The following is a 27,109-nucleotide window of genomic DNA, read 5'->3' on the forward strand; positions in this document are numbered from 1 at the left end:
TCTTGACTTCTTTATTTTTAATTGCTGATTGCTCAGATCGTTACAGTAGTCTTAGAAAATTACGGAGGCGAAAGTAAGGACTTGAATTCCAACCAAACAAGTTGGGGGGAAGAAGTTGGTAAAATTGAGGGCAACATCTCTCCATCACCGAATGTTGTAAGGAAGGTTTCCTCTTGGAAAATGGTTGTGAACGATAAAGGAAATCTCAACGTGGAAGAGTAATTTCTTTGCTCGATTTTTCACTTCCTTTAGCATGCGATTTTATAGTGATTGCATGTATAAAATGTGTTGGATTTGCTTCCAGGGAGGACTCTAAGAACCCATGGTTCTGGTCCCGGGTATGCCTGCACAACATGGCAAGCCTCGGGAAAGAGGCGACAACCTTGCGTCGGGTTATGGAATCCTTGTTCCGCTATTTTGATAGTGGAAATATGTGGCCGGTCAAGGACGGGATTGCTTTACCTGTACTCAAAGATGTGCAATTTTTTATGGATGATACTGGTCTGTTTCCATCCTTTGTTTCTTTCTATAAATTTCTTACCAGCTCGTTGATTCAAACCGATGATGTTCCTACCATTGATTATACAGGGCAAAACACACACTTTTTGCTGTCAATTCTAGTCAAGCATCTCGATCACAAAAACGTCCTTAAGCAACCTGAGATGCAGCTCGACATTGTTCATGTCACCACAGCCCTTGCTCGAATGTCAAAGATCCAGTCTTCATCTTCAGTTGCTATAGTCAGTGCTGTGAGCGATATCATGAAGCATTTGCGTAAGAGCATACATAATAAGCTCGATGACGCAAATCTTGGCAAAGATTTGATTAAATGGAACATGAAATTCCATGAAGCAGTGGATGAATGTCTTATCGAGCTATCATCGATGGTTCGTTTATAGTCGATACCCTGCCATTAGTATTCGATTATCGTTTCATTTGAACATGCATTTTCTAATATCAGTTTCGTTTTCTATGAGCAGGTCGGAGATGCAGGTCTGATCCTTGATGTAATGGCTAGTATGTTGGAGAACATACCGAGCATCAACATTATCGCAAGAACGACTATCTCAGCCGTCTATCGCACAGCTCAAATAATTGCTTCTTTGCCTAATTTATCTTATCAAAACAAGGCAAGACTTTGTTTAGGATGATGATCTCTGAATCTCTCCCTCTCTCTCTCTCTCTGATTAAGTTTTGTAAGTAAAGGATTTTATTTCCTATTGTTAGGCATTCCCGGATGCGTTGTTTCACCAGCTACTTCCAGCCATGCTCCATCCAGATCACGACACACGCATTGGAGCTCACCAGATCTTCTCGGTTGTCCTTGTGCCATCTTCGATCGCCCCACAATCAGATCATGATGTGTCTGACTCGAAGAAGAACGTCCTCTATCCAAGGACGCTCTCGAGAACTGTTTCAGTGTTTTCCTCATCAGCTGCGCTGTTCGATAAGATGAAGCATCAGAGGGTTCAGCATGTTGAGCCAAACAAAAGCAAGCCTTCAGGTGATGTGGGGCAGGGAAACAACACCGGTGGTGTATTAAACAGAATCAAGTCGGGTTACAACCGAGTACAGAGCTTCAGACCATCGGCCCCTGAGCCTGATTCCACAACCAAATCTATCAAACAAATGGTTCGCCTCAAATCTGTTTCCATTTCTTGCATTACTCAACAAACATATTAGAGCGTTATATTAATGTGCCCCATTCATTAAATTCAATTCCAGGACGTCGTTCCACTTAGACTCAGCAGCCACCAAATAAACCTGCTGCTTTCATCTATTTGGGCACAATCTGTTGCTCCCGAAAACTTGCCTGAGGATTATGTAGCTTTAGCTCACACTTACAGCTTGATGCTGCTGTTTTCTCGAGCCAAGGTAATTTTTGGTTAAGTAATTTGCTATGAAGTACCTAACCGATCTCGCTAATAAGTTTGATTCTGTCTAACCATTTCTTCATTTGGCGCAGACTTCCTATCGTGATGCACTTGTTCGAAGTTTCCAGATGGCGTTTTCATTAAGGGATGTTTCTCTTGCTGCAGAAGGTAACTTTGAGCATATCAAATTAGTCACAAAAAGATAGTGAAGTCATATGTTTGGCAGTTTGATAGGTCATGATTCGAATCCGAAGGTGCAACAAAATTACATACTAATTGTCATTCGATATGAGCTTGAATCCCGATACATGACACACGAGAATTCGTTTTAGGATGATTGTTTCTGACTCTTTAGCACGTTTGGTTCAAAAGTTATATCGATCTTATTATGAACTTCTCCCATAACATCTGCAATGTTGTTTTCAGGAGTACTTCCGCCTTCACGTCGCAGGTCCCTCTTCGTGCTGGCAACCTCGATGATATTCTTTGCATCGAAGGCTTACAGCATTGTTCCTGTAGCTGCACGTGTCAAAAGTATGCTCACTAGTAAAGTGGTATGTTTCACATCTCTCACTACTCTGTTAATGAAAAGTTGTGTATCTTATACCGATACTAACTACGCATTTCTCTTTCCCTTGCATTTCAGATCGATCCATTCTTGTCTTTGGTAGACGACTCGAAGCTGCAGACTTGTGAAACCGGAAAGATCGCATATGGATCCCAAGAAGATGACAGTTCAGCTCTGAAATTTCTTTCTGGAACAAAAATCTACGACGAACAGACAACCGCATCTCTGACTTCCCTAATTGTTAAGAGTTTGGATAACTTACCAGAAGTAAGTCTGTGTTTCGTCGTTTTTAGATATAGTATGCTCGATATGGACACCGTTTCTCATAGTTACTGTCCCAACGCTATTCCGTGCAGTCGGAGGTTTCCTCCACGAGGGAGCAACTGCTCAAAGAATTCGTGCCTGAAGACTTGGGCTCCATTAGAGGTGCGTGGCTTGCTGATTGCCCAGAAGGAAGGCACATGCATAATAAGTCATGCTTGTGTGGCGATAAATCCTTTGACAAGGTACATTTAGTTTAGTCGACGCTACAATAGTTCATTTATCGAGATCTTATGTTACGTCTTCACCATTTTGTAGGCGGCCTCAATATTCGTTGATGATGAAGCTTTCCCAGAGTCGGTTGGAGCCGGTAAACAGAACACGCAGTTGGCTGTTCAAAACCCGAATCTTATCAGCATTGATCAGCTTCTGCTATCTGTGAGTGTCCTGGAAATAGAACCATCTTGGATTTTATGATTCTTTCGCTTAAAGTGGAAGTTGATTGTGGTTGCCAGGTTTCCGAGACGGCAACAAATGTAGGCAGAATGTCCATGTGCACGGCAGACGACGCCTCATACAAGGAAACGGCCAACCACTGTGAGACTCTTTTGATGGGGAAGCAAAAGAAGATGTCCAATCTGATCAGCGCACTTCACAAACCCGGGCCTCTGATGGCGATAGCCGCTCAAGCAGAGAGCCAGACGACGGGGTCACATGTTAGCAATCAGCACAAGGTACTTACTTTGTCAAACTGTCACGTAGTGTCATATTTGTAATATAATTGGTGTTTAGACAGTCGAACACAAGACTCTCCCTAACAACTTTTCTTCCTTCCTTTGTGTGGTGAAAACAGCAGACTGGAAACCTGTTCTTGGATGACAATGTTCTCGGGCTTCCAGCCGCGTCAAGAGCAGGGCCATGCGCAACTGAAGCTCAGAACGAGTTTAGGCTGCCATCAGCAAGTCCGTTCGACAACTTTTTGAAGGCGGCTGGATGCTGATAGGATAAGCTCGACAGTATAGTATGATCGTCCATGTTGAGTCTAGCAGTAGAAACGGCAGCATTGGTTTCCCCTATGCTTTTAACCCAGATTCTTTCTATTTTTTCTCCTCTTTTTGTTCTTGTTCGTTCAAACAAAAAATCGTGCAGTACTGAACCAGGGGGTTCGTGTAGTTCTCCTACCGGAAGTGCGAGCAATTTATGTAGAGCTAGTGTAGAAGAAGATCGATGTTGGTATCCAAAATGTCTGATCGTTTTTGTATTGATTGTATGAGGAATGTGTATATTAGTGTTCCTCTTTTATGTGTTGTTTGTGTGGGAAATGTCTGTAAAAGAGTGTTTGTGGCAATAGAAGATGATCCTGATTCTTTTTCATTTTTAGTGCTTTATGAGTTGTGAATTTAAAAAACATACTTACCTTCAAATTTAAAAAACACAAGTCACAAAGGTAGAGTGCCTAAACACTCATTCATTGCAACGTTTACCATTCATTCATATACACTTTTTACTCCAACCATTTTCCTCCTAAAGAGGTTACATCTTCCGTCATCTCTACCTTGGACGCGACGAAGCACCACTGTTTTCACACTGTGATTTCCTGCAGCATCTCCACCACCTTCTTCATCTTGGGCCGTTTGGCTGGGGTGCTGTCTGTGCAGAGCAATGCCACTCTCAGAGTGGCCAGCATCTCACGCCTACAACCAAATGACACCGTGCTCAGCTCAGCATCGAGAATTTGCTCAGGGGTCTCTCCTCTTGCAGGCGCAGCATGCACCCACTTCACCAGATCAACGCCCTCCCCAAACCCCTCATCTACAGGGAGTCGAGTAGTGAGAAGCTCGAGCAAAATGACCCCATAGCTATACACGTTTCCAGGTGCTGTAACTTGCATTGTGTATGCATACTCTGTTACACACAAGTCCAAACAAAACATGTGTGTGTGAGTGAAAGGGAGAGAGAGAGAGAATGATGAAATAGCTTTCACAAAATGAAGTGTGTATACATACATACCTGGAGGTATATAACCAAAGGAACCAGCAACAGCACTGATGCTTGCTGTCCCTCTAGAAGGATCCAGAAGCTTTGAGATTTCAACTTCGCCAACAAGAGGGGTGAGGTTGGAGTCTAAGAACACGTTCCCAGAAGAGATGTCGAGGTGGATGATGGCCAGACAGTGGAGGAAGGCGAGCCCTTCAGCCACCCCGATGGCAACAGAGAGTCTCGTAGGCCAGCTAGGTTTGTGATCATTTCCCTTCTCAGAGTCATGAAGGAACTGAGCCAATGTGCCATTGGGAAAATGCTGCTGCAGCAAGAGCAAGGCATCATCAAACACGACGAACCCAATTGGCCTAATCAAGTTGTCATGGTGGAGCTTGCTCAGCTTCTCGACTTCTCTGATCATCTTGTTTTTGTAATGGATCATGGTTTTGTCCATAGATTTGAGCTTTCTAACTGACAGCACCATCCCGGAAGGCATCTCTGCTCTGTAGATGGTGCTGAACGTGCCTATGCTGAGCTTGTTTGAATCCTTCGTTGTGGCTCTGGCCACGGCCTCAAAGTCTATAGCCTGCCGGAGGTTCTCCACAAACACGTCCCCAGCTGCTATGACCGGCTTGTTACTGCTGCTGTTGATCTCCTCCTCAGCTGCTCCCCCATCCTTGGCAGCTTTCTCAACCCTCTCCCTCATTATAAACAGCAACACGACAGCAGTCACAGAGGCGAAAACCACCAAACCAGAGCCAATAACAGCTAGTATGACCCTGTAGGAAACCTTATGATGGTAAGGATCTTGATCAGAATCATCCAAACTTACACAAGAAACGCTCAAGGGCTCCCCACAAAGCCCCTTGTTCCCAACAAAGCTTGAATTCAAGCTCTTTTGGAACGGTGTGAAGGCTGGTATAGGGCCACTGAATTGGTTTTCAGAGAAATTGACCTCAATCAAGCTCATCATCCCTTTCAAAGCAGCAGGGATGCTCCCACTGAGCTGATTGCTTGACACATCTAAAGAAACAAGCTTGTCAAGGTGCCCGAGCTCTGCAGGGAGCTGCCCGTGAAGATGATTAGAGCTTAGATTCAGTGCAATCTGCAAGTTCTTGATATGACCAATCTCAGCAGGAATGCTTCCGGTCAGATAGTTACTACCTAACTGCAACTCAAGCAATTTCCCACATTCCCCAATCTCAAGTGGTATCTCCCCCCCAATTGAGTTCTGCCCCAACAGCAAGAACTGCAGCCTCGATGCACCACATATGCCTTTAGGTATGGTGCCATTGAACCTATTACTGCTCAAATCGAGTTTGTTCAGATTCTTGCCTCCAAGAATCGATGTGGGAATCTCTCCAAATAGATTGTTACCCGAAACAATCAACTCCTGCAGATTACCAAGCAAGCCAAACTCAGCAGGAATGGTTCCTGTGAATCCATTTGAAGCCAGATTCAGAAGAGTGAGATTAAAACATCTTGAGAAATCTGGCACAATCTCACCAGAGAGATTATTGTTGTCAGCTTCAAAATAAGTAAGTCCACTCACATTGCCTATCTCTCTAGGAATCCCACCAATCAACATGTTATTACCAATTCTAATACTAGAAAGCCCTCTGCATTTCCCAACTGATGCAGGCACACTCCCACTCAGCCGGTTCTGTGTGAGAACCAGAGTTTCAAGCTTCCCCATAGCGAAAACGGCCTCAGGTATTGAACCCCCCAATAGGTTTGAATGAAGGTTTAGCAGCTTAAGTGGAGCAACAGAGCCTAGCATAGGAGGAATCACACCACTCAACTCATTCTCATAAGCAGTGAAAACTCTCAAATTGGTCAAATTCCCCAACCACAACGGAATTGAACCATTCAATCTATTTGTGTACATCTCCAAATCTTGCAACTTAAGCAATGCATTAAGATCATCAGGAATCACCCCCACCAACATATTATTTGAAAGATTCAATGCTCTAAGATTCATAAGACTGCCCAATGAAGGCGGAATCAATCCAACAAAGTTATTGAACGACAAATCAAGATACTCGAGCTCGACTAGGTTTCCAAGAACAGGTGGAATGGTGCCATGGAAATTGTTGCGTGAGAGATCGAGCCATTTGAGTGATTTGAGGTCAGAGATTAGAGAGATGTTACCTTGCAGCCCATGATTAGAAAGATCAAGCTTCTCCACAAATAGTGTTTTTGAGCTGCAAGAAATGAAGGGCCAAGTGCAGAAATCTGTAGCATTTCCATCCCAATCAGACAATCTGAGCTCCTTCCCAATTTCTAACAATGTCAGCTTGTCATTTTGAAGGTGCTGGGCAATGAGAAGCTGAGATTTTGAGAGCAGCCCAAGAAGCAAAACACTCAACAAAGTCCATATTTGCATCTTTTTTTTGAGAATCTACAAATCTTGGTAATAAAATAAGACGTTATAGTTGTTCAAAGTCTTCAGACAAGAGGCTGAACTCGGAAAACCCCACACATTTTCCAAAAGTTGTTGAAAAATGAAGAAAAACAAATTCTTGGCCCAAAATAGGAGGAGCGACACAAGAACAGCAAATATTTTGTGGGGGGAATAGAAAAAGATGGGAGATTTTGGTTAGGAGGAGGTCCAGGAGTTGTTGATTGAACCAAGGCAGAAAACATAGGTGAGATTTTAGTTTTTCAGAAGTAGAAGAAGCACATGGCAAAAAAGTGGAGTAGCAAACTTTGCTGAAAAGAGGGAAGAATTTTAAAAGCGTTTAAAGAGTGTGGGATTGCAATGGTCAGCAGAAGACGGATGAGGGAATTGTACAATGTTTGGGTAATTACTTTCACGGGTTTGGTGTTTTGATCTCTGTCATTGTGTGTGTGATTATGAGAGAGAGAGTGTGCAGAAACGATGATGCAGTTTTGAATCTTTGATGTTGCAGATAGGAGTATAAGTTAAAGAATCACGAGAAATGAACAGTCTTCAGTTAATGGGACTACAGCCTATGTATTGAAAATAATATAGAAATTGTTTTGGCAAATGAAAAGACCAGTTGATAATGAATCCATAATATCAGTAAAATTTTAGTGTCATTAGAGTTTGTAGGAGTAGTATTTTTTAAGTCACTGAACTATCGAAGAGTATCATCTAAAATTCTGGAAAATTCATTAATTATGTGTTAGGTCTTCTGGATTTTTCCTTCTAACTATGCTCCTGAAATTGACTTCGATTGATTTATATTTATGAATTTAAATCTATTTACATTATAATTTTTTAAAATTATTATACTAACATATACTTGTACTTGTTGATGTATATACATCATATTTAATAATAGTACTATTTTTATTATAATATCAAAATTATAGATTGTCTTCGAATAATATAATTGAATATTTATTTTGAACACTAGATTTAAGAAATTGATATTAAAAGTCAAATGAAGGGTAAAATTGGTGAGTAAATAAAGTAGAAAAAAGAATTAAAAAAAATTCTAAACAAGAACGACTCAACTAACTTGAGACGATATATACAACTACCTTGGAACAAGGGATAAATAATGCTATCTCCTACTCAGCTCAAGTAATTGATTTGTTTTTAGCCATTGTTTCGTGAAAATGATAATATAGTACTTATAAATAGAAAGAAAGTAAAGTTAGAAAGATAATAATATAAAAGAGAGTCGTATCTACATTATTCTCTTACTTACTTTATTTTCTCTCCAAATTTAACTTTTATTTATCAGTTTCTCCAAACACGTGCCGAAAAATAGTCAATCATTTGAAATGGGACGGATGGGGTATTATCTAAAAATATATGAATATATGCGCTAATAAATTTTAAAATAATGAAAGATGTATTTTTTTTCTATTATGTATATACACATTATATGTATTTTAAAGTTATACACATCTTATTTTAAATAGCGTCTCAAAAATCTGCAAAAGAACCAAAAACGTGATTACCCCATTGCCCAGATATGCAAAAGAACCAAAAACGTGTTACCCCATTGCCCAGATACTATTGATGCTAAAATTTATAAGATACCATAAATTTGCTAATGCAATGTCCAGATTAGGGGTGGCGAAACGGGTTTTCTGCGGGTATCCGTATCCGTATCCGATTTTAGCCAAATTTGTTATCCCAATACCCGCCCCGCGACATGCCGGGATTATCTGATACCCGTGTCGGGTATCTCGTACCCGACATTGCGGGTACCCGTACCCGACATGAAATCCTAATAAAAAATTTGAAAACTATAATAACTGTCAATGTTCACTAATTTACTTTATTAATATCGATGGTAAACGTTGAATAGATTGAGAATAAAAGTGAAGGACACTCTATAGCTAGTTCCGGTGAATTTTCAATTGTATATTCATTGGAATATAAAAATATTTTAAAAGAACTATTAGATTATATAAAGTACTCCCACTGTTCCGCCTTAATAGAGGCATTTCATTTTCTTCACTCATTTTGGAAATATAATAATATAAATACTCTTCTCCACATTATTATATCTCTTACTTTATTTTTTCTCCGTTCTAACTATTTATTTTTAATTTTTCAAAATGAGTGCGTATATGACTATTATTATTTAACTATTTGAAACACATCTATTAATATTGAACGGAGGAAGTATTAAAAGATGGAATATGACTAATACTAATAATAACGGGTATTATCGGAACTAACGGGTATACCCGCGCAGATAAGTGGGTATACCCGCTACCCGCAAAACTCTAAAACACACTACCCGATCCCGCCCCGTTTTCCGTTATCGCAGGGTAGCGGGTATCCAATACCCGGTGGGTAGCGGGTCGAGATGGGAATTACTCATTACCCGCTACCCATTTTGCCACCCCTAGTCCAGATAGTATATATGTATGTTTATTCTTTAAATATTAAATTTAAAAGCAGAACACACTAATTAATTTATGTCAATTATATCTCTAATAAATTTAGGAGTAAAATGGAAAAGAAAAGTTTGAGCAAGACTGAAATGTAATTTAATTATTAACATGTTACTAGAGTATACAATAATCGATTATAATATTCATAACTCATAAAGATATTAATGAAGGTCTTAGTTGAGTATTTCAAACCCTAGGATTCCATGTTGGGCTATTTCTAATATTTTATGCTATGCTATGCTCTGCAGTTACGAATCTAGGGATGCCATTCTCAATGCACCTTGTTTTAATTATCCACGACAAGTAGTATGTATTTTGTATTAAAATAATAGTACTTCATACGTTCTAAAAATATCTCTTTTATTATTTTTATTTCTCTATTAGTGGTGTATTTTAATTTTTAATTTTACCACACATTATAATAATAATAATAATAATAATATGAATCTCAATATTCACTAGCATTATTTTAGCTAGTTAGTTTTATTTTTCAAATTTTTTAAACTATTATTTGCAATATTATTTTAACTAAAATATTTTAACTATTTATGTGGATCTCAATATCCCCTAATATTATTTTAACTATTTATATTTCTTTACTCTATTATATTTTATTAATTTCACAATAAAATATATGATATATTTGAACTTTTTTATTTTTAGAGAATGCAAGTAGTAGTATTACACAAATAAAACGTGTGACTACTATATATACTACATGAGTAGTATTTTTTACCATTCCGACTCATCAACTAAAATCAGTATCTATTCGACGGTAAGTTTTTCTCTCTAATAAGAGCAATGTCATTTTTTAATAACAATATTTCAGACACATTTCGTATCTTAATTTATCAATTTTGTATAAACATTCATTTTTTCAACTTAAAATTGTTCTCTAATAAAATATTTTTTTAATTATTGATTGGATATTGCTGAACAGATTAATGGTCTTAGATGTGCACCTATTTTTATTGTAGTAAGTGATATCTTGGGCTAACTTTGTGGAGCTGAGTGATATTGTTGAATACACTTTTTTGATCAACGTAATCATGGCTCCTTCATATGTCGTTCTTGAACTTTTCAATCTTTGCTTTGTAAACAACATTCTGTCTGTTAATTAATTACAATGACTTTTACCATTTAACTTTGTGGTAAAAAGTTCCGGATCCACTATACATGTCGTTCTTGAAATTTTCAACCTTTGCTTTGTAAAGTGCATTTTGTCAATTAATTAATTACGGATAGTTACTATGGTTTTTATCCTTCGTGGTAAAACCAGATTCAATTCTTTGTTGGATGTACCATGCCGTGGTGATTAATTAGTACTCCCTCCGTCTTATTTTAGAAGTCCCGGTTGAGTTCGGCACGGGTTTTAAGAAATACAAAGGAATGTAGGTGAAAAAGATAATGGAAGGTGGATCCTACTTTTTTATATTAGTTTTATAATAAAATGTGAGTGGGAAAAGGTTAGTTGAATGTGGGACCTAATACCATTTATGGAATATTTCAACCGGGACTCCTAAAATGGAACATCCAAAAATGGTAAACCGGGACTTCTAAAATGGGACGGAGAGAGTATTTATTAAAATATAAAACTATTGATTTTGATATAATACTAAAACGGTTTGAAATATTTTTTAGTCAAATAAATGACTTGGAAGAAAATAAAAAGAAGTTGGAAGAAAATAAAAAGAAGTTAGTTGAATTTGATATATATAGAGCATTTAATTTACATGTTACATAATTTTTTCTTATCTTATTGTTATTGGAAACACAAGAATGGGAATAATTAACTTTGTCTTTTAGATTCACATACTCGTAGCCCAGTGACAAATGCTAAAGTGGATAATTACTATTCCCTCCGTCCCATACATTAAATATGAAAAAAAAGTGTAAGAGCGTAAGAGAGAATGTAAAAAGATGTTATTAATTCTATTTTAAAAAATGTTTCATTTTTAATAGGATAACTAAAAAAGAAAACATTTCATTTTTAATGAAACAGAGAGAAGAGGAGTATTATTTATTGTTTATACTTTTTTTTTAGGCCATTTAGTTTTGAACTAAAAGAAATATCCGACAAATTAAATTGTGTTTCATCCTTAACTTTCAGAAGTACTATATTACTCCACCCGTTCCATGTTAATAGAGACATTTTATTTTCTGTATTTATTTTGATAAATTAATACTAATAAATAGTTAAAATGAAGAAAAAGTAAATCAAGATAATAATGTAGAGAATACTCTTCTTTACATTATTCTTTCTCTTACTTCTCATATTGAGTTGTCCAAATTCAAATGACTTTTTTCAATATCTATTTATCTCTCCTACTTTTAGTCTCCTTCATACTTTATTTTTTCCACTTAATTCAATTAATATCATTTTTTCCTAAATCTCATGCCGAAAAGAAGTTGATCACTTGCGACAAAATGGAGGAAGAACCAAATTAAAAATTCGCGAAAAAAATTAAGTATTTTGAATAATTCAGTGATATTAGGCGCTAATAACACAATACTCCCTCCATCCATAAAAAGTAGACAAGGTTACCATTTTTGGCCGTCCACTAAAATTAGACTAACTACTTTCTAAATATGGAATGTTTTAAACATTTAAATACTAACGTGGGCCTTACAATTAGGGGTGGCAAATCGTGCGTGTTGTGTCGTTATCGTGTCCACACGATAACGACACGACACAATAACAACAAACATGAACACGACCCGTTAAGAAAACTCCAAACATGAAAACAAACACGACCCGCCACCCTCAGACACGAACACGACACGAACCACTTCGGGTCAACGCGACATGATAACAACACATATATGACACAACACAATAACAACACTATAATAATAATATTATAATATATTAATATTATTTCTAATATGAAAATTTTAATTTTAGTTTTAAATTTTAAAATTTAAAATTTTTAAAAATAAATAAAAATAAAAATAATGTTATATATACTTAACGTGTAACACGAACACGACACGAAATAATATTATAGTATACTTAACGTGTAACACGAACACGACACGAAATTTTTGTGTCGTTATCGTGTCGACACGATAATGCCACGAACCCAATAAGCTTTGATACATACCCATTAATTTCGTGCGGGTTCGTGTCATGTTATCGTGTCGTTCCAAAATGTTATCAGCCCTACCTACAATCTACTAACTCTACCCGTCTCTTACTTTCTATTTCTCTGTTATTTTACTAATTTCACATTAAAACACGTGCTATATTTAATTATGTTTATTTTTTATGGACGGAGGAAGCATTGTATAAGCATGTTTCATTAATTTTAAGACGAGTAGAAATTTGTAGCATTTGGGTTGGATAAAATTGATAGGAAGTTAGTTAATTATATTAATGACGACCCGACATATAATATATTCGTTTCTTTTTTTCTTTTTGTTAGAAATGATTGTATTTTTCTTTTCTTAAATTTCGTACCACCGCATTGCTTTTTATATCGGTCGCTTTTGACATAATCATAAGTTTAGATGATGGTTAAGTAGCATTAATAAGTGATTAAGGATTAAATTATCCAAGAGTTAAGATGTTAGCTACGAAACCCATGATCATATGATGCCCATCACTTTTTTATTAGTATTAGATTCGTATTGCAAAAAAATCACATTTAGTAATAAATTTAAGTAGTGCATAATTTATATAGAGCATGTAAATAACTACTAGTACTATTTGCTTCTGAAAAAATTGACCAAAGACCATTTTGACATTTTGTTACCACCATTAAAAAATTATAGTACTGCATAAAATTTTATATTGTCCATGGAAGGATCATATTCCTTGGAAGGATTTGTGTGTATTTCTCATGTGTCCACCAAGGTCATGTGCATGGCAAATTGTGTAATGATGTGGGCTTGCACTTGACTTTTGTAATATTTGTGGTAGCCCTATAATGATAGTTAATAAATAAAGATACTTTAAGGAAATAAAAAAACATAAAAGGGGTAAAATTTTATTTTGAGTATAGTGATTGAGATTGAGTGCACCACTTTATTGGACATGCATCATGCCATGGCATCATGCACTGTCTATTTTCTTCATGGCATTCTGATTTTAGGGTCCCCCCACTCTATCCATACCATTTCATGGATTATACTCTATTTAACACATTAAAATAAAATATTTATTGATTATCTTATTAAAAATAAAATATTTTTTAAAATTGAAAATAACACCGACTCTACTTTTTATTCTATGTTACTTTACTCTCTTCTCATTAACTCACAAAACATCATTGTATAATATCTCGTGTCTAAAACTAATTATATTTATTGAGACATAGGGAATATATTTTGAGATATCATAGATGATTTATACGAGTATTTATTATAAATATGCATGTATGAATATCTACATGGGTATAAATATATTGAAAATTGTATATGAACTGTTAAGCGTCTCCCTATATGAACTTTGCTACCATCCTACCATCTTACTTCTTATGAAATGACATAGCTCATCATCCATATGCTTGGTATGATGGAGTGAAATGAGGGTGGAATGGAATATCAATTTCCTTAAAATTCCTTTGCATTTTCATTCATTCACTTATTCATTCCATCACACCAAGCAAATGAATAGAATGAAAGTAGGAATCACATTCCATTCCACCATTCCATTCTATCATACAAAGAAGCCCCTAAGTTGAATAACACAAATGATCATATTCCTATTTAAAAAAGTATTTTCACTGCTTTTGGTTTTTATTCTTCTATACATTTAACTAATTAATTTGTACGTGCCTCTTACGAAGTATATTCAAATGCTAAAAATGTAACACTTACATAGTCAATTTGTATGCAATCTCGTTTAAATCATATTGAATGTAATTAATTTTATTTTATACATTTAATTGAAGTATAATACCTTCAAATTTGTTATTGATATTATTAAATGTATAAATGACATAAAACATAAATTTATATTTGTTATTTTATTAATTTATTATTTGAGGTTATAGAAAAAATAAACAAATCGAACTTTTAATTTCAATTAGTTTATAAATTAATAACGTCAATAATATTTTTGTAAGTATAAAGATCAAAATAAATGATACGCATAAGGTATAAAATATAAGATAAATATACTAAGGTACTAACATAACATTTCTCTAGTGCCACTATAAAAAATTGAAATCGTAATTGATGTCTATGTCTTATTCCTTTTTCGATATTGATCCATTGCACAACATTTTATTGCATAAGCCTCAACACAGCACAAAAATAGTACTCCTACTAATATTTTATTTTTTCGAAAGAGAAAGTAGTATGGTCTTTCTATCTCAAACTCTTTTTTGAAGCCATTGAGCCCAAACATTCACATACCATTCTTTACATATATATCTGGGCCGACGGCCCAACATCTTAGTCAAACTTGCCGTCCACTTTTTTTATGTTCAATCATAAATCGCATGAGATGAGACATTAGTATTCCAAATATGATAAACAAAGCTTTTATAGAGCAAAAGAGGTTTTATGATCAATTGAGATTTTTTAGTTTAATTAAGTATTGAGATGTTAAACTAAAAAAATCTCAAACCTAACCGGACCCAAGCTTTTATACAAATTAAAAATAAAACTAGATCTTTATTGGATCTAAATGGATACAACTGATGATATCATAAAAGTACAAATAAAGGCTTAATGTGTCGGTACCTAAATTTTGCCTTTGATTTATGAGGACTTATACAAATCCTATATATATTAGGTGACCACCATCAGTAAGTATAGCTCTCTTTTAGTCCACGTTAGTATCAATTCTTTTTATTTAATTTGATTCTAATACTATAAAACTCATTATTAATGTGATTATATACATGTTACATATAAACAAAAGTTTTATTCTTTAATTATTTTAAAGTTATATAGAAAACAAATTACACATCTCTAATTTTTTAAATATAATAAATCATAATGGATTAATTCGTGTGACAATACGACTCATTAAAGTAACCAATCATACTCCCTTTAAATGGAAAATTTCCTTGCCTTTTCATCATATGATTTCCACCTATCTTATTAATTTAGTGAGTCAAGTCTTAGTACAATTTTCGGATAATGATAATATTTAAAAGTATTACTACTTTTTAGCCTTTTCATTTTGTCAATATTGCCAGCTCTGGATTTTTAAAATTACTACGAATCGTAATCATCCATGTAGCATGGAACGGAACATTCTTATTCTTGTTTTTTCAGTTACGATTGAATTATCAAATTGAGCAAGTAGTTTCATTAGATTTTGTGCATCCCAACTAACAACTTTTTGACTTTTCATGAGTTTTGTATCTTGTTTTTAAATTGAGACCAAGAATTAGCACTTTATACGACTAAATGTTCCGCCTTTGGAAACACTTAGAATTCAAATAAGAAATAACCGAGATTTTGTTCTATTATTTTGCGATCTTCTGAATTTTTAATTATTAATGGAATCCATCACGAAAATAGTTTTATGACCATGTCATAAGCACTAAGTCGCCATCAATCTCGCGAATGGATCTGTAGTTTAGTTATATTTAATCGGGTCAATCTACCAAGTTTTGGATAAATTTTGAGCTAATTGGACATGGGCTACTTAGACTATAATTTTATCACATCAAATTTTTTAATTATAATCTTAATGACTCGTTTGATAAAAAAGATGGAATATGAGAATATTTATAAAATAAGATAATAAATGCGGGCTTCATGTCAAAGATATGATTTTTTTTCGTTGCTGTTTGATAAAACAGAAATTATCTAAAATTGTATAGTATATTAAATAACATGGCTTAACTTGACAAATTGGTGAGTTACATAAACATGGTTAAAGTTATAATTTTGGTAAGATTGGGGAGGGCCCTTGTCTTATATTGGGCTTTGAGTTAAGCTTAACTATAATATCAAATAATTAGAAATGTCTATATATAATTCTCTATCTTGGTATTACTAACTTATCAAATACGCTTCGAATTTCAGACTAGTAAGCTAGTTGACTAGCTAACAATAAAATTAGCATCTAATTTATTCAATACATATTAATGACAATCACTCATATTTGTAGAATGACAAATATTTAACTGGACTATCTGAAGCCAAAGTTCTCCAATTACTTTCATCGATCCAAAGATTTGAGCTTAGAAAAATCACAATAAACGAATTATATTACTTCATCCGTTACGGTAAAAGAAAAATTATTATCATTTTAGCTTGTCCTTTAAAATTATATTTTTTTATTTTTAATATATTCTTTTAATATTAAAAGTAAAACTCATTCTTCACACATAATATTTTATATATTTTTTTAATTTTATCAATTACGTACTGTATTAAAGTAATGTCCATTCAAAAAATTTTGTTTTTATTAAGATGGAGAGGGAGTATAAAATGGAGTAACCAAATAGGCCATGTTTGCTAACACGTGGCATTATCTTAGAGTCGAGTACCAATGTCATCATACCAAAACATGAGTCATATGAACCCCAACCAATTATATTTATACAAGTTGCGTCCATACAATTAAAACAATTCTATTATTTTAGTCAGTTTTTATTAAATGATGTGTCTGAAATTAGCTTTCCTTGAAAAAAAAAATAAACACACCACAAGAAATATTTGCAAATCTGAAAGTAAAAATAAATAAAAATTTGAAAGAAACAACAAAAAGGGAAAAAGAGCAGAAAGAGAGGCCAAGCCGACATGTAGTCCTTAAAGATTTCCTGAACCGAATTGCAAATTTGCAACTCTGTCTCTCACGCGCACGGGAGTAAAGTCTATTTATAAAAACGAGGGCTTGCAATGTGGGAGAAACTTGTCTCTCATTGCGGCTGTTAGCTCTCCTTGTTCAAGTTTTCTGACTCATTCAATACTAAAACTTCAATCTTGTTTCAAGAATCTCTCCTTTTCACGATTGTTTCCAATCCCATTACACCTAATTTCCCCGATTCAAAAGGAGAAATATTAAATAGCGCATCCCCGCACGAAACGGACGTCAAGCCAAGCTCCCTTCTGCCAATTTGCAGTAATTCATATGTATTCTTCATTGTTTTCTCTCCCAAGTTAATATCTGATCCACTTTTTCTAGGTGGGAGCTGGGTTTCCTGTGTTTTTTTTCATTTTTCGCGGAACATTTCTGCTTTTTTATGGGTGCGATTGTATGATTTGGGATGATTATGTGGGTTTTGCCGTTTCGAAATCTGTAAATTATTGTATGCCTTGCATTTTGTTCCACCCACCATTCTCATTTACGTTTTTGGTTGATGTGTTGTTTATTTCATTGCATACTTATTTATCTATGTAGGTATCATATATGTATTGATTTAGGGCTAGATGGATAGCTATGTGCTTTTTTTATTGATTTGGAATAGCTTGATGCGATCTTGGTCTCATTCATTTTCTTTGTCGTTTAACAGAGCCAGTCAGTGTTGAATCGCTTGAATCTATGGTGAGTTTATATCAATTATCTTGTTGTTTTTCTATTCATATGGAATGAACAATGTTTTTTTTCTTAGAATGCAATAGAATAGCATATTTATCTGATTTTCCAATGCTTTGTTGTGTTGATTGTGCTACGATTAGGGGGAAGCTCCAGCTTTTCTTGTGGAGGATCTCAAGAGTAATTTAACCAACGGTTTTCACTTGAAGTCGAAGGGGTGTGAAACTGCTGTTGATGTTGGTTGTAATAGAACGGTATGGTTAGCCATATTTTCTTGAAAAATATTCATGTTTTTATGAAAATCTACACCCTATCGGGTTGAAGAATGCCTGGTTATAACTGTTTTTCGGATTGTCTTTTGAACACCAGTATGTCATTGGTGACCCTAAGAGCGAATCATTGGCTGTTCGTGTTTTTGATAAGTCGACTAATGAATGGTGAGGCATTGAGTATGTCTGTTCGTTTTGCTCTGTAGTAGTTTTGCTTAGCTGAGAGGGGAGCTAATAAATAGGCTTGTTAACTTTGTAGGGTTTTCCCCATTGTGTTGGGAACAAAACCTAAGGCATCAAGGGGCCACTCAGCTGTCGTCTTAGATCAGGATCGAGTTCTGGTCATTAGGGGGGGCACGTCCTCTGAGGATTGCTTTTGGTTTCTGGAGGTTGGTCTTTGAGAATGCAGTTGCTCTCAGTTTTTCGTTTTGAATCTACATTGTTCCCAATGCTTAGCATACCATCCATTTTCTTGATTTACAGGTTAATACTGCGTTTGTGAGAGAACAGAAGGCAAGATTGGGGACTGAGGTGGTTGCATGGAGTAAAGGAGTGATTGGTGAAGCTGAAAAACCTATTGTCATCAGCGGTCCTTCCGGTGTTGGTAAGGGTACGCTCATTGCCAAACTGATGGAAGAATTTCCATTGATGTTTGGGTTCTCAGTAAGCCACACCACTCGTGCTCCAAGGAATAATGAGCAGAATGGAGTCCACTACCATTTCAGTGAGCGTGGTGTCATGGAGAGAGACATAGATGGTGGGAAATTCCTCGAGTTTGCAGCTGTCCATGGGAACCTATATGGAACCAGTGTAGAAGCTGTTGATGTCGTTGCTGAGAAAGGAAAGGTATATAGCTCCTTCCTTTGCTGAGTTAAAATTGGCCGGGCACTTGCATTTTCATGCTGTGGGTCATCTTGAGTATTGGCATGGAACATGTGATGTGAAAACATATGTTATATCTGAATTGATGATCTTAATCTAGAATATTGAGTAAAGATTGTATAAAATCAAAATGCTTGTTTATGTTGTAAGCCTAAGGATGGCTTGTGTGATTTTCGTGTAGAGATGTATCCTTGACATTGATGTTCAAGGGGCAAGATCCGTGAGGACTAGCTCTCTGGAAGCCATTTTTATCTTTATCTGTCCTCCCTCGTTTGAGGAGCTAGAGAAACGCCTTCGTGCAAGGTTTGCTAGGCTTAAGACAATTTCTCCTTCTCACCTGACACTCAGCTTACATGCTCCTTTATCTAGTAAAGATGCTCGACTCTTGTTTGCAGGGGGACTGAGGTTGAGGAACAGATCCAAAAACGACTCAGGAATGCTAAGGCGGAACTCGAGCAGGGAGCATCGCCTGGCCTCTTTGATCATATATTGGTTAACGATGATCTTGAGAAATGCTATGAAAAGCTTAAGGTGAGTCTGCCTTGGTGTTCATGTCGTTTATGTAATCATACGAGTAGAAAATCTAAGCCCTTAAGTTTGCATTCTTTAGGTGCTCTTAGGCCTCACAAATGCTGTCAAGACCACCCCAAAATCAGGTCAGTTAGTTTCCCAATGTGTTAGCCTAGTTTCATTAGCTACCATTATTATCACAGCTCGTATTGATTGTTGGTTTTGCGTGTGTGATCCGATATTAGAGTTGGTCCATGTTCCTGTAGAACACACAGGTTTGAAAATTGGGGAGAAGATAGTGATGAAGTGCGGCGCAGCAGAGCAGGAAAGGTAATTCGAGTTACTTGCAGCTGTGATGGTGGTTTCAGTGTTGCGATTCTGACTCCATGGCTCGGTTGTTGTAGGTTTGTGCTGGATTTGGGTTTGATCAGGGGCGGGGCGCCTGGGAGGACAAGGGGCCTAAAGATCGGTGCAGCGGAAGAGCTGTCTGACTCTGAGCTAGGGTTTCTTGGCTAACAATTGTTGTTTATTTATCTTTTTCAGCACATTTGTTTTAGTGAAAGCTGAGTTGGGATTCTGAAGCATAGAATTTTGAAGTGTGGTCTGAATGAGAAAGAGAGAGAGCATGCTGTGGGTGCGGCTAAGAATGGCTAATTGTTATATTTTAAAGTTATGAATTTGATGTTGCTTCCTTTTAGTCTAACTCCTCTTGATGTTTGCATCAACTTTTCTCCTATTTAACTATGTGAATGTCTCTTGGAAAAGATTCATTTGGTGAAGAGAAGGGTAGGACACACCACTTTTTTCATGTGACCAAAAGATTTTCGTGAAAACAACTCAACACATCCAAGCCAACATTTAAAGACTTCGTGGGCCAATCTGGCATTTTATTGTAACTCGGGCTTTAAAACGGCCCATGTTTGGTATCTATTGGCCGAGCAGAAAAGCCCATCGATACATACGGCCAGGATGCTTGTTTTATGAAACAAGTCTTCGGAATTTCTGTCCAATCTTTTATGTTACTCGATGTTATTCGCTACTAATTTAGTTATTTCAATTGAGATTTAGTATTCAAACTGAAATGAAGATATGATAATGTTCCATATGGAATAAATCACTCATATTAATCAATTATTAATTCATGTACAAATTCAAATCTAATTCAAAATTACAAAATTAAATTAAAACACAAATAATGGAATTTCTTCTAAATTGTGTAATCGTGTCAAGTTTATGGGTAAGCTTAGTATTAACTTTAATTTGACGTTTTGTATCATTTAATAACTTAAAAGCTGTATGCCCTACTTAATAATGTACCCTATAAGATCCCACTATAGGTTTGTAGTATGCATACCCTTTATATTTTATTAACCCACAAAAAAAAAAAAGTAAATTAATTATGAAGTAAATGGTGATAATATTTTGAGGTGGCCCATGCAATCCACAATTGTGGGTGATATCACAAATTTGTGACATCTAAAAATTCCCATTTGGTGATAGTAGTTGCCGAAGCAAGCAATTCATGACATGTGTATAATCCACAACACCCAACAAATAATCGGTCTCTTTTTTTCTTTTTCTTTTAACGATCAAAATCACAAAAAAATAAAGAAAAAGAGGAAGATGCTAGACTAGATAATGCACTTAATTAGTTTGGCTTTTGGAACACAACTCTTCGTATTTACTTTCGTATAAAATATTTGTACCATACAAAATGCATATACGTTGATTAATTTTACAAGTTTAAACATTCAATCCTGTTCATTATTTTCGAATTACAAAAACTCATATTAGCTCTAGTGGAAAATATTTTAATTTAATCTATTTCTATGTTAGTATTAATACACTTTGTAGTTATACGAAATGTTATCAATGATTCCGTTCCAAAATGGGCACGTAAATGATACTACTATAAACTAATGCATGTAGTACTTGCATTTTATCAAGGCCATTGATTCGATTGCAACATTATAAATATACCCTTTAAACATGATACCACGAAAGTATAGTATTTTATATGATTGAATGACGAAATTAATTAGGTGGAAGTAGAATGATAGTAATAAAACTAAAAAAACTTTTATATGACTGTTGTGTTGACAACATATTAGTAGTAGGATTGTTTAGCCTTAGGAGATTGATGAACGTACGCTCTATTTAGACCAACAAATTAGGATTAGTTGATAAGTTATGATATCTAAAAATGATTCAAGATGTATAAATATATGTGACCCTAAATGGTAAGATTAGGTAATTCATGGAAAACACTAACTATTTATTAGTTCCATCACATTTAAAAATTGAAAATATAATTGCGCAAAATTACCTCAGCTATTTCAGTATTTGTCCAAATACCTTTAAATCTTTGATGATCATGATATTGTGTTATTTTCTACTATATCTGTCCCATGTTAGTTGCACTTTTCTATTCGACTCCTCCCAAACTATTTATATGATTTCTATTTTAAGTAAGAATTAAGATAACTAATTAATATATATTAGAGTTAATGAAGTGTTTTCTTATTAATTAAATGATCCTTTATTATATTTAATATACTAAATTAATTATACTGAAAAATCAATCTCAAATTTACTATCTAAAATGAAAAGTGCGAATAATATGAGACGTGAGGAGTACTATCGTATACTGGAAATGTACAAACTCCATTATGGAGTAGTATCTTTTTGTAGTTAACTCTTTTTCTTTATACCTTCACTCAAATTGTGTTTAAATGGATCGTTTGCCAATATAATCGAAATGCACCACACATCCTTATTTTAACACTACTAATTAGTAGCCCAACTTTATTCAATTTTTATCCAACTCATGACATATATCCTTTTCGAACAGCCCAACTTTATTCAATTTCTATCCAGCACAAAATATATATCCTTTTCGAATATTATCGATAATTTGATCATATTATTGTTTTAGCTATCATAAACCATTTTTACTTCATTCCTCTCACCATTTGCTATTTATCCGGAAAAAATTGAGCAGATATTAATAAACATTTTTCAAATGCTGTCCAGGTATAATTTTTTCCACCTTTTATTACGTTCTCCTCATAATTTGAGGGTTAATTGTATCGCAATTCACAAGAGCGAGCAGTTTTAGTTTATCTTATTTCCATATAGGGATATAGCATTAATTATATTGTAACATTTACATATATGTACCTTTTAAGGACACAAACATAGAAATGCAATTTAGGATGAAAAAAAAGTGGTCTATAAGTTAGGGACAAACTATTTGAATCACAGAAATATTTTCTTTTTTTTTTTATGATACTTCCATTTGTATCCCCTAATTTTAGTCAAAACACCATCAATAAAAATGTTTTTAAATCATTGGCGGTATATTTATAATCACAAATTAGGATACTTAATTATATTAAAAATATTTTTAACCTTTTTTTAGTAGTACGTAATGTTTAAAGATGTTTCAAGATTATATCTCATGATTGAATATTTATTATGTTAATCTGGCTTATGAAATTGAATCTTATTACTTACAACTTAATTTTAGATGAATAATTATATAATAATAAGTCAAAGCTACCCTTTCAATTAAAATAATCGCACAACTTAATTTTAAAAGAATAATCAATATGATATTGAATCATATAGTAACCTAATGACATTCATGTGTATATTATTTTTGGATGAAGGTACCAGTGGTAGATCTAGGGACGGGCAGGAGGGGCGATTGCCCCTCCCCGGTGATCCACTACTATGGACCCGGTCGTAGATTTTCCATAGACGCCCCCTTCGTTAGCTTCCATTAAATTTTATTAAGCCCCTTTCCTTTTAGGATCATGGATATGACACTAGAAAGTATTTCCTCCGTTCCTTATTAATAGAGATATTTCTTTTGAACATGAAGTTTATGAATAGTGTGTTAAATAGATGATGAAAAGAGTAATAGAAATGGAGAGAGAGTTACTTTTTGCATATAATAGAAATGATTCAATTAATTTAGAACTTTTCAAAATAGAAAATGACTGCATTAGTATAGAACGGAAGGAGTATAACTTTTTAAAATAAATATAATTTTACATTTGCCCTTACTGATTTGATTTGACGTAATGTTGAACTAGAATTGACTTGGGCCTGATGTTCGTTCTATGATTTGCAAATTGTCTTTTCAGTTTCCCAGCTAGTTATTTGAAATTAATGTATTACTACAATTTACAAATAATTATAATAATCATGATATTATAAACTTTATTTTGTAGCATTTCCTAACTTCTACTACTACCAAATAAAACTTCATCAATAATTTAAAATCTCACTTTGACTAACTCTGATATAGATTTAAGAAATGTAAACGAAAGTTAATCGAAAAATGAGATATATTTTCAAAAACGAGGGGTATACATTTTGTTATTTGAAGTCTTTATTAAATTTATGCTTATTCGTTATTGTGAACATTATTTCCTTATCGATTATCTATACTTTAATTTGTACAATATGAGTCTTCCTCTTAATTTACTAGTAATAAAAGCTAGGAATGTTTAATCAGTTAGATGGTTACATGATAATTAAACCAAAGAAAAGAAAAGAGTCCTTAATTAAGGGACAATTGTCTATTACATCCTTAATCCGTTGCATTTTCGGGATGCTTTCATTTGCATTTCTTAATTTTAGTTGAGACACCAAAAGTGAAATGCGAAGGTGGTGTTTTTAAAAACACAAACTAACCTCATTAATTGACTAAAAAGATCTTATTAACTATTTCTTTTAAATGTAAGGTGTCTAATTATAAGTATTAATTTGAGTTATAGGTAATGGTAACCATAACTTAGGAATAATTAAGCTTGGGAGTTGTACTACAGGCATTTTAGAGATGCATATATGATATGCATTTATCATGTAAACAACAACAATAAACAATAAACAATAAATATATCAAGTATTAGTAATATATTCTACGCAAAACACATCCTTAAGTCCTTGTACTTTTGATTGTTTATTTCAATAGATCCTTGTACAATTTTTATGTTTTAATAAGTCCTTTTACTTTTATATTCGATATATTCCAATTCTTATTTAACGGAACCGTTAACATTTCTGTTATAAAATAACACATCATATATTAATTATTTAAATATATTCTGCCATTTTAGGTTTTGTTATTATTTTGTTTGTGTTTTGTTTTTTTTATTAGGTAGAATATATTTAAATAATTAATATATGATGTGTTATTTTATAACAAAAAAGTTAACGGTTCCGTTAAATAAGGATTTGAATATATCGAATATAAAAGTATAGAATAAAGGTCAAAATTGGTCCTAAATAGCCAGAATACCATTTTGGTCCAAAACATTCACTTTTTAAAAATCGGGTCCAAAACATTTGAAATCGTTATCGAAGTGGTCCTTTTTCGCCAAAAACTAACGGTCAATGCCAAATTAATGATTTTTTAACTTAATTAATGTACTAATGCGTAATTAATTAGATAAAAATTAAATATAAAATTAATAAAATGCTAGTATGAAATTTTAAAATCGACTATTTCTCCCTCCTTTTCCTTCTCTTCCATCTCTCCTTCGTTCTTACTAAATCGGAATCTCTCTCTTCTTCTCTCTGGTGCTCAATGTCGTCGCGTCTTTCTCTCTCTGCTTGCTCCTCTACAAATCGTCGTCATCGTGTATTTCTCCGCATTGCTGCTGTCCGAGATCAAAACCGTCACCGTCCACCATTGTTGTCGCCATCAACCCCCATTTCTTTCGGTCCTCCTCATCTCTCTCTCAATTTTTTCTCGGCGGTCCGGTGTTGTTATCTCCGCTGACGCGGTCGCTGTTGCTGGAAGATGGTTTCGCTTCCGTCGCCTCTGCCTGCTCGTTGTCAGTCGAGAGAAAGACGCGACGACGTTGAGCACCAGAGAGAAGAAGATAGAGATTCCGATTTAGGAAGAACGAAGGAGAGATTGAAGAGAAGGAAAATGAGGGAGAAATAGTCGATTTTGAAATTTTTTGCATTTTATTAATTTTATATTTAATTTTGTTTAATTAATTATGCATTAGTGTATTAATTAAGTTAAAAAAATCTTTAATTAGGCGTTGACCGTTAGTTTTTGACGGAAAAGGACCACTTCGACAACGATTTCAAATGTTTAGGACCACTTCGATAACAATTTCAAATGTTTTGGACCCAATTTTCAAAAAGTGAATGTTTTGGACCAAATTTTAACCTTTACTCTAAAAGTATAAGGACTTACTAAAACAGAAATTGTACAAGGATTTATTGAAATATCCAATCAAAGTACAAGAACTTACTAGAACGGAAAAATTGTACAAGGATCTATTGAAATAAACAATCAAAGTATAAGGACTTACTAAAACGAAAAAATTGTACAAGGATTTATTGAAATAAACAATCAAAATACAATGACTTACTAAAACGGAAAAATTGTATAAGAATCTATTGAAATAAACAATTGTTTTGATATATTCTATCGAAGGAAGAAGACAAGTGCATTCTGCACAATTTAAAAAAACATAAAATGAAATAGACAAATGACAAAGAAAAAGAGGAGGAAATTGTAGAGTAAAGGAGTAATTGATTTGAAGACTTCAAGATCATGTCTCTTTTAGGAAAACTTCAATATGATTTTAAGTGAGCTAGTATTTGTTATTGATTTGATTGATAATCTAATTACTTCTCAACATAAATAGTCGATACTATAACATTCACAAAAGTAAAATTGTCAAAATTTTCTGATAATCCTAATTATGGTTTATCAATATATATCCAAAAATATAAGTCCGGTATTTCTTTTAACTTAGTTATATACTCCATATAATTAATTTCCCGTAGCATAACAGTGATACTACTTGAAATCTTCGCAAAATTGATCTTATTCAACAAACTTATATGCAAACGTCAACTTCAACAGGTGTGCTTACTGTTAAAACTTTGGTGTAAAAAATAATATTGTACGCAAATATTGAAAATTCATTTGTAATTAACTGAATCTGCATGATGATTAAATTTCATTATATTCCACCAAACAGTAAATTAAACCTTTCCGGCTAAAATCACCTGCTACGCGGCGCACGGTATCCTAGTCATGACTATGAAGTGATTTAAGTCAACCACTCCCTTAGGAAAAAAAATCACTTTTACTTTTCATAATATTGTCGCGGATGTAAATTACTTCAGGATGAAAATTTCGATTACATAAAACACAAGATTGAGATTTTAAACAAATTATTTTAATTAATTACTTCAAAAATATAGTACTCCAAGAAGTTTATAAACGGCACAAATTTAAATACAAAATTGGTAAATACTACGAGAGGGATAGAAAGAAAAAATAATAGAGATATTTGGAACAAGATCTTTACCTTATAACAGGAAAAACTTGCCAAAAATAAAAAATTAATTAATTTTGCGAGACAAAGCAAAATGGTAAAAAGAAGATTATTGT

General features: G+C 34.2%; 3 protein-coding genes across 6 annotated transcripts; 2 read left to right on the forward strand and 1 right to left on the reverse strand.

Moving 5' to 3' along the window:
- Window positions 1-43: 43 nt before the first annotated feature.
- On the forward strand, window positions 44-4,077 carry LOC125205950 (protein SEMI-ROLLED LEAF 2-like). Its single transcript, XM_048105174.1, has 13 exons — window positions 44-218; window positions 305-501; window positions 589-887; window positions 981-1,130; window positions 1,228-1,632; window positions 1,726-1,875; window positions 1,967-2,042; window positions 2,301-2,428; window positions 2,521-2,709; window positions 2,799-2,948; window positions 3,022-3,141; window positions 3,219-3,437; window positions 3,560-4,077. The coding sequence occupies exons 1-13, from the start codon at window positions 181-183 to the stop codon at window positions 3,701-3,703; spliced, it is 2,265 nt and encodes a 754-aa protein (XP_047961131.1). The 5' UTR covers window positions 44-180; the 3' UTR covers window positions 3,704-4,077.
- A 63-nt stretch (window positions 4,078-4,140) lies between these two features.
- On the reverse strand, window positions 4,141-7,596 carry LOC125205949 (leucine-rich repeat receptor-like tyrosine-protein kinase PXC3). Its single transcript, XM_048105173.1, has 2 exons — window positions 4,714-7,596; window positions 4,141-4,608 (listed from the first exon to the last, which is right to left on the reverse strand). Exons 1-2 carry the CDS (start codon window positions 7,067-7,069, stop codon window positions 4,286-4,288), a joined length of 2,679 nt encoding a protein of 892 aa, XP_047961130.1. The 5' UTR covers window positions 7,070-7,596; the 3' UTR covers window positions 4,141-4,285.
- Window positions 7,597-17,290: 9,694 nt separating this feature from the next.
- Window positions 17,291-20,371, forward strand: LOC125207647 (guanylate kinase 2). Of its 4 annotated transcripts, none has more exons than XM_048107079.1 (11): window positions 17,291-17,610; window positions 17,991-18,022; window positions 18,157-18,267; window positions 18,383-18,450; window positions 18,542-18,671; window positions 18,766-19,128; window positions 19,346-19,467; window positions 19,560-19,695; window positions 19,775-19,820; window positions 19,941-20,004; window positions 20,079-20,371. In XM_048107079.1, exons 2-11 carry the CDS (start codon window positions 18,020-18,022, stop codon window positions 20,188-20,190), a joined length of 1,155 nt encoding a protein of 384 aa, XP_047963036.1. In that variant the 5' UTR covers window positions 17,291-17,610; window positions 17,991-18,019; the 3' UTR covers window positions 20,191-20,371. The 4 variants fall into 4 exon arrangements, with proteins under 4 accessions (XP_047963036.1, XP_047963033.1, XP_047963035.1 ...); XM_048107076.1 differs by having other exon boundaries at window positions 17,296-17,662; window positions 19,920-20,004; XM_048107078.1 differs by having other exon boundaries at window positions 17,296-17,599; window positions 19,920-20,004.
- The last annotated feature ends 6,738 nt before the right edge of the window (window positions 20,372-27,109 follow it).

Source organism: Salvia hispanica, chromosome 2 (assembly GCF_023119035.1).
Source record: "Salvia hispanica cultivar TCC Black 2014 chromosome 2, UniMelb_Shisp_WGS_1.0, whole genome shotgun sequence".
Classification (NCBI taxonomy): domain Eukaryota; kingdom Viridiplantae; phylum Streptophyta; class Magnoliopsida; order Lamiales; family Lamiaceae; genus Salvia; species Salvia hispanica.

What these genes read in the sequence shown, in the direction of transcription:
- LOC125205950 (XM_048105174.1), top strand. Translation starts at nt 181, where the DNA reads ATGGTTGTGAACGATAAAGGAAATCTCAACGTGGAAGA. An exon ending in TTATCGAGCTATCATCGATG is followed by an intron (nt 888 to 980) that starts GTTCGTTTATAG and finishes TTCTATGAGCAG; the next exon opens with GTCGGAGATGCAGGTCTGAT. An exon ending in ATTTATCTTATCAAAACAAG is followed by an intron (nt 1,131 to 1,227) that starts GCAAGACTTTGT and finishes TCCTATTGTTAG; the next exon opens with GCATTCCCGGATGCGTTGTT.
- LOC125205949 (XM_048105173.1), bottom strand. Translation starts at nt 7,069, where the DNA reads ATGCAAATATGGACTTTGTTGAGTGTTTTGCTTCTTGGGCTGCTCTCA. An exon ending in CTTTGGTTATATACCTCCAG is followed by an intron (nt 4,609 to 4,713) that starts GTATGTATGTAT and finishes TGTGTGTAACAG; the next exon opens with AGTATGCATACACAATGCAA.
- LOC125207647 (XM_048107076.1), top strand. An exon ending in GATAAGTCGACTAATGAATG is followed by an intron (nt 18,451 to 18,541) that starts GTGAGGCATTGA and finishes TTAACTTTGTAG; the next exon opens with GGTTTTCCCCATTGTGTTGG. An exon ending in TCGTTGCTGAGAAAGGAAAG is followed by an intron (nt 19,129 to 19,345) that starts GTATATAGCTCC and finishes ATTTTCGTGTAG; the next exon opens with AGATGTATCCTTGACATTGA.